We start from the raw sequence: 7,199 nt of genomic DNA, 5'->3' as shown, positions 1-7,199 counted from the left end.
GGAGTTAAATAATAATGATAATAATAAGGAGGTTTTTTGAGTCATGAGGTTTACCAGCCCAAGCATCCCAGCACAGAGAGGTGCTGCGATGCAGGAGGTTGCAGTCCTGGCATGTCGTCGGTGTGGTGGTCCTCCTGGGGTGGGAAGAGGTGGCCCCCGGATGGGTGAAAGAGGCTGGACCATGGCAGATTTTAGCACAGGGAGAGGGTGCATCACCCATCCTCCATCAGCAGAAGCAACGTGCTATGGCTAACGAGCAAACCTCAGAGGTAGGGTTAATTAATGCAGCTTCCCAAGGTCTCCTAACATGGGTGGATGCCACTGACCTTCGTAGGAAGCCTTTGAAGGCAGAAACATGAGGCCTCTAGGCAGTGACCGAGAGAATTAATAAATACTTTTGGGAGCACTTTAAGAGAACATTAACCTGAGCTCTCCTAAACCACCATGAGCAGCAAGGCGTAAATGGTGATACGGTGGGCTGTTCCAGCATCATCTCTTATCTCCAAACACTTCAAGCGCATCTGTGACTTCATGCTCAGGACCTGCTGCCACCGAGGAGGCAGGTACGGGAGGGGTTTGTCCGTCTGGAAGCTAGTTTTGTCCGTCTGGGGCTGACAGATGATGGATGACAAGCCGTTTGAGGGGAAGAAAATACAATTACCCAAAGTAGGCTTTTGGCAGGACACGGAGACAGCAGAGTGAGGTCGGTGAAACCTGCGGAAAGGGGATGAAAGCCTGGCTGCTCACATCCAAGGCCCTGGTTTGTTTTTGGTTGCCTCCTCAGAGACATTGTTTGTGTAGTAATTAGTGATGTAAAACATGCATCGGCCTCTTTGTTCCCATTAGGCTTGGCTACGGCTTGAAATGATGCGCAACAGTAGCCTGTGGTTAATTTTACCAAATGTTCACTTTAATTCCATTTAAGACCAGCTGTCTATAAATCTATAGTGCCTATTTACATCGTGTGCATATAAATTATATATGTATAGATATAAAATTCTGTGCTGAGGAGAATGTAACAGATAACAAGGCACTGGTAGGAGCAATGCCCTCTGGCCCCCACCCTCCAACCCTGGGGCGATGTGTGCGGTCAAGCCTGAAGGCTCAATGTTGGCTTGATGCTGATGGGGCTGACCTTTGGGTGATACCTCCTTAGGTAGAAGGTAGGTAGAAACCTCCCTGCTGTGTTCCTCCACCCTAAAATCCCCCATGTGTTGCATGTCCAGGTCAATATTAAACACCCGGTGTGTAAAGCAGCTACTTATCGGGTAGTGCACAGCTGGGAGCCTGTAGCGAGCCGTGGTTTATTTGCATCCAAGCAAGCACGCCTATGTTTAAATACCTCTAAGCAAACGAGTCCACCCAACTCCTGCTTTGCTCTTCCTTGTGTCCTCAAGGCTGGGTTTACTGGTAGTATTCAAGGACAGTTTGTCTCCTTCCTTCCTTACAGGGACTGGGAGGATGCCTGCTTGATGGTAGGTGTGGGTCACGTTGCCCTGGTAGTGTTGGTCCCATGCTATGTGGTTCAATGAGTGCTGGTGGCTTCTTCTACCAGCTTTCACCATCGTGTCACATCTGAGCCACCACCACTGTTGCGTAAGACCCCAGCACGGATCCCTCAAACCTGTGTTTGCACCGTCCCTCCCTCTGGCAGCACCAGGACTACTGGGAGGATGCTGCCACGGGGTGATGGGAAGGGCTGAAGCTCCTTCGTCCCAAAGCGTGGTGAGATGTGGTCGGCCAAGAAGCGTATGTGGAAGCGCCGGCCAACACAGTGGACCAGGCTGCCCATCACGGCGCACTGGAAGCCGGATGGGTTGGGCAAGGCGTAGGTGGCACACTCATACCATAGCTTGGCCTTGGCGCTGCAGCGGTAGACGCTGATGCCCATGCTACGATGGAGGTCAAAGCGGTAGATGAAGCCATTAGCGCTCACCATCTCGGCTGTCCTGTCCTTGCCACCGCCGGCCAGGGTGACCCTCCAGCTGTCCGAGCGGGCAGTGTAACGCAGCAGCATGTAGCGCAAGGTGCCCCCCGTCACATAGATCTCCCCATCACACACCGTGGCCGTGTGGGCCACGGCAAAGGTGTCATGGGGCAGGGGTGCGGTGAAGGTCCAACGGTCCTGCCGGGGGTTGTAGCGCTCCACCGTGTAGAGGCACTCGCCACCAATGGCGTAAAGGTGGCCATCCAAGGCCACAAGCTTGCAGTGTGGCCGTGCTTGGTTCAGGGGGCAGATCTCCCTCCAGATGCTGGTCAGGGGATCGTAGCAGAAGACACGGTTGGAGGGTCTCTGCATCTGGCCTGTGCCCTCACAGCCGGCCACCACGAAGAGGTAGTTGAACATGCTGCACATGGCGCACCCCCGGGAGACCACCTCCGGTGGCACGTGGCAGAGGTGATGCCAGCGGTCCCCTCCGTCATCGTAGTAGCACAGGCGGCTGGTCTGGAGGCCGGGCTCCTGCACGTTGATGTCTGCCACAGCCATGTACATCTTCCCCTTCATCCTCTGCCGCAGGATGAGCTCCCGCTCACCGGCGTTGAGACGGCCGTAGATGGAGTGTGTCCTCAGTACTTGCAGGTAGTTGTCACTCATCACCTTGTAGGCGGCTTCCTGGAGGTGGCTGAGCTTCTGCGCCTTGGCTGTGCAGAGGACCTCATAGCAGTTCCCCATGTCCAGGTGGGTGGGTGGTGGCATTTGGAACAGGCCAGCACTGGCCACCAGCCCTGGTCGGGGACTTGCAGGTGGTGTGCCGGCTGGCACCGTGACCCCAAAACCCTCCATGGGCAGCTGGAGGTGGGGGCTGTCAGCAATCTGGAGGATGCTGTCCTTGCGGCCAGGCGATGGTGGCTCAGGGGAGATCTCCAAGCTCCCTGTAGGTGGTGGAACTATGGAGGAGGTGGTGGGATCCTGTATTGCTGAGGCTGGGTCTGGCTCCTGGGTTGCAAAGCTCTGCAGTTTTTCCTTGACCTGCTCTAAGCTGCAGTGCCGGGATGTTCCCAGGGGGATGTAGGGGAGGCACCTCTTCTTCGACATGGACTGGGAGATGGACTGGGCATAGTAGTCATAGACTTTGCCTTTGAGGCCAGAGACCGGCTGCCTGGCCCCGTCCTTTGCCCGCTGCTCGGGGATGTAGTTCTCCTCCACCTGGATCTTTGCGACCGAGGAGAAAGAGTAGGAGGTGTCTGAACCTGCGCTGCTTGCTGTCATTTTTAGACCCAGGTCCGAGGTGACGCTGAGGGTCTGAACCATCCCCCAGCACCCCTTGGCCTCCCGGCTCACACTTCCAACAGCCAAATCCTGCTCCATGCTTTGGGCACATCCATCACCTGCCATCTGGGCATTAGCGATCCCTGGGGAAAGCCCAGTGCTTGGTGCGAGCGTGCCCTCCTCCCTGTGGCTGCTCGGTGTTTCGGCTGCGTCCCCAGGGTCATAAGAGCTCGGCTTGCTTCCTGGCTCACTTGCCAGATTACTTCCCAGCTCGCTTCCTGGCTCGCTTGCCAGCTCGCTTCCCGGCTCGATTCCTGGCTTGCTTCCCGGATCACTTTCCAGCTCAATTCCTGGCTCGTTTCCTGACTTACTTCCCATCTCACTTCCCAGCTTGCTTCCCAGCTCACTTCCCCTCTCGGCCATCCCTGCTCTGCTGTGAGTCAGCCCCGGTTTAGAAACCATCTCCTCTCCTTCCTCCTCCTCCTCCTCACCCCTTGGCAGACTTCGATCCCCCTGGGGAGGCATGCGCCATGTCCCACGGCCGCTTGCTTGACCGCTCGCTTCTCCATCCCCGCCAACCCTCCTCACCTCCCCACCAAACACCCTCCTCTGTCGCAGACCTGTCGCACCGTCGCCATCCCCATCCTGGGCAGCATTTTCCCTCTGCTCTCCTCCCGTGTCGGCCGGCGGGATTTTGCCCCCGGCAAGCGAGCGAGACTTATAAAACCTGTATGCCAAAGTCAGGAGGAGCAGAGCGGCGGCGGAGAGGACCAGCTTGCCGGCCAGCTGCATGTCGGACTGCCAGGGCAGGGTTACTCGCTGGGGCATTTTTCCATGCCGGGAATGCGGAGAAGCCGATTAATGATTGCCGAGTGAGCCCGGAGCGTGGAGCTGAAGGTTTGGGGCAAGGTGACTTTGAACGGGCAAAGCTGGCAGAAGGTTTCCGGACAAGCTTTGCATGTTTGGGATGGGCTGGGCTTCAGGGAAAAGGTGCAGCCCAGAGCTGGCAGCACAGAGCCGGCTTTATTAGCTTGGTAAACAGAGAGGCTCAGAAAAAGGCAAAAGGAAGCACAAAGGGAGGAAAAGTATCTCCTCCAAGCAGCCCGTTGGTGTTACCTCCTTGTTTCTTTTGATATTTAAAAGGGATCATGCAACGGAAGGGCAAAATAAGGGTTTTTTTGTCCAGGAAAGGTCCTTCATCCCTGGGTGCAGGCACAGGGAAGGGAGGGAGAAGCAGCCCGGTGCCGGGCAGACCTTTGGTCTGACACCGAGCAGCTGCTCCGCGGCAGAGGCGGGTGACTAATTTGGTAGCCTTCGTTTGCGGCACGCTAGCTAATGAAGGGTGACGGGAAATAGTCCGAAAGCTTCTGGGGTCTCTTTGAGGCCAGCTTGGAAGTGGCAGGGGAATTAAAGAGCTGGTGAAAAAGGAGCTGAGGGCATTAGGAGGGGGAAAAATCCAGTACCGAAGAGCAAATAAAGGCAGGAGTAAAACTGCAGCTGGTGGCCGCTGCATTCAGACACCTGCATCTGTGTGCATGGGGAGAGGGGTGAACTAAGGAAAGTAAACAAAAGCATTCAGACCAGGAAAATATTTGGGATGGGAAGGGATGGGAGAGATGTGAGTTGTCGTTTTGAAGTGATGCACTGCTGCGTGTGGGATGACCGTGGGAATTGGAGTCACTGTGGGGAAACCGAGGCACGCAGGATGCCAGACAGTGTCACGCTTGCGTCTTTCTCCCTCTGGAAAGATGACGGCGATGTGTCTGGTTCTGATCTGAATTTCAAAGCTTTAGGGGAATTGTTGTCCCTGTTGTCCCCAAGGCAGCCAGGTCCCCACGCCTGGACCGCGGGGACGGGGGGAAAGGAGGGGGCCTGGGGAATGGCATCCCTCCACAACCGCCGCTAAGCGAGCTGAATTCAAAGGGATAAAATTAATTTCCTTTTCCCCGAGGGGAACGTCTTGCATGCTGAGAGATGCATAAAGAAATGAGGTCCTACGAGGCGGCAAAGAAACAGCCTAAACGTGGGTGGGGGTGGTGGCTGCTCCTGTTTGTATGCAGGGACTTGCCCCCCGCTAGCTTGGTCCTGATCTGGTGGGATTTGCCAGAGAAATGAACCCAAGTGATGCTAAAAGAACTCCTTGTATGAGGTGTGGGTGTGATGGGTCCCAACTGCATGGGTCATGGGTACGTGTGGTAGGAGGAGGTCTTGCTGTGGACCTTTAATGGGTGGTGGGTGCTTGTGAGCTCAAACCCGGTGTCCACAGCCTCCCAAACCACCTCCTGTGCAGCGGCTGATCTTCACCAGCCTTTGTGTGAGCTCAGGCATTGCCTTTTGTGACGGGGAGGAGCATCTGAACCTCCTTGGGGCACGTACCTCATCAACTGCAAGTTCCGAGATGTCCCCCTGCCAATGCCGAGGCACTGAATTTCACCTGATGGCTTCGCATGGGGACGGTGGTGGTGCCGAAGGGGAGGGGGGTGGTTGTATATCTGTCGCTAGACTTGCCAGGGACGCTCGTTAGGTGGAGGACAATGTGCTAAATAGCGTAATATTTTTTTATATATATATATATATATATATTTATATAAAAAAATGCTGGTCCCCATGCTGGCTTGGCTGTTGGGGACCCCTGCGCACAACCCTGCTGTGAACAGGGAGAGCCCACCAGCGTTTTTTAGGGGGATGTTCAGCAAGTTGTCACCTTGTATGGGTGCAGTGTGGGGAAATGCAGCAACAAAGAGGTTGGGGGAGTGAGGATATTTAGATTAAGAGGTGGACTTTGGAGCAGGGCAAACACTGGTGTGATGCATCCCTCGGATGCATCTTGAGCTTGTGCCAGGGGCCAAAGCAGCACTGGCCAAAACCCACTCCGCCACTCCCGTCCATCCTATTTGGCATGGGGACCCAAATCTATTACTGGGGGGCTTGGTCTGGCTAAAACCTCGGGGAAAGGGGTATCCCTCCCGCCTGCAAACTCAGAGGGTCCTGAAGCCAAGGCTGGAGCTGGGGTACACAGGGATGCGCATCAAGGCTGGGCACGTGTTTCGGGGCTCAGCTAATTGGCAAAGGGTCTGGCCACCCATGCACGGCTGTGACCCCCAGGTGTCTTCATTTCTCCCTGCCACAGTTTTTAATCTGCAAGTAGATCTGCAAAGATCCTTGCGTTTGTGAGCTGGGAAGTATGAATTATGTATGTGCTTGGTGGCCCTGTGAACCCAGCCACGGCAGTAACTGTGCCCAGTAATGAGGTGGGGGAGGAAGGGCAAGCACTGAGCAAAGTCCACCATCGCTCCTGCTGGCATTCCCAGCCCTGTCGAGCCGCAGCATCCCTGGTTTTGTGTCCCCCACCCTAATATCCCAAAGGGCTGGGGGCTTGGATGCGCCACATCCTTGAGAGATGCAGAGCTGGGCTGCCGAAACCCAGACTCCGGGTGCATGCCAGGATGAGCGCAGTTCTCCTTGACATCAATGGGTTTTTACGGACCTTGGGAGGGCGAAACACGGAGCGTGGGGGGAGGCAAGGGCGTTTTTGGCAGGCAGCATGCTCTGCTTGCTGTTGCCTTCACAAATGGTAGGATGGAGGGACCAGAGCCTGACTGCCGAGCTTGAACTGCGGGGGATGTTGTCGGGAAGGAGGATCCCTGTGGCAAAAATGCAGGTCTGACGTATAAATGTATATATTTATCTCTGCCTTACGGTAAGGAATACGAGGGGCAGTGTAGGGGAGCAGGGGATACGGCCGTGGCAGCTCCGAGCAGCAGTGACGTCTCGGCACTTGTGACTCTAATTGAATGTAATTGCCTCTTCCAAATTTTGCTAAAACCTTTTCAAAGTCCCCTGAAATTAGGGAACATCGATAACGCCGTTCCTTGGGGTTTTCAGCTGGCGTCATCCCTAAGAAGCACGATTAATTTTTTACAACCTAATCATATCTCTTAGGCAGGTTGTCAGCCGTGGATCTGTCATCTCTCATCAATAATGAAAC

The 7,199-nt window shown here is 55.2% G+C and overlaps 1 protein-coding gene across 1 annotated transcript; it reads right to left on the bottom strand.

The window, feature by feature from the left end:
* Window positions 1–885: 885 nt before the first annotated feature.
* KLHDC7A (kelch domain containing 7A) lies at window positions 886–4,720 on the bottom strand. Its single transcript, XM_069782361.1, has one exon. It carries the CDS (start codon window positions 4,037–4,039, stop codon window positions 1,619–1,621), a length of 2,421 nt encoding a protein of 806 aa, XP_069638462.1. The 5' UTR covers window positions 4,040–4,720; the 3' UTR covers window positions 886–1,618.
* Between the last annotated feature and the right edge of the window lie 2,479 nt (window positions 4,721–7,199).

Source organism: Haliaeetus albicilla, chromosome 4, assembly GCF_947461875.1.
Source record: "Haliaeetus albicilla chromosome 4, bHalAlb1.1, whole genome shotgun sequence".
In the NCBI taxonomy this organism is placed as follows: Eukaryota; Metazoa; Chordata; class Aves; order Accipitriformes; family Accipitridae; genus Haliaeetus; species Haliaeetus albicilla.
This window is presented reverse-complemented; position numbering and strand designations above follow the sequence as displayed.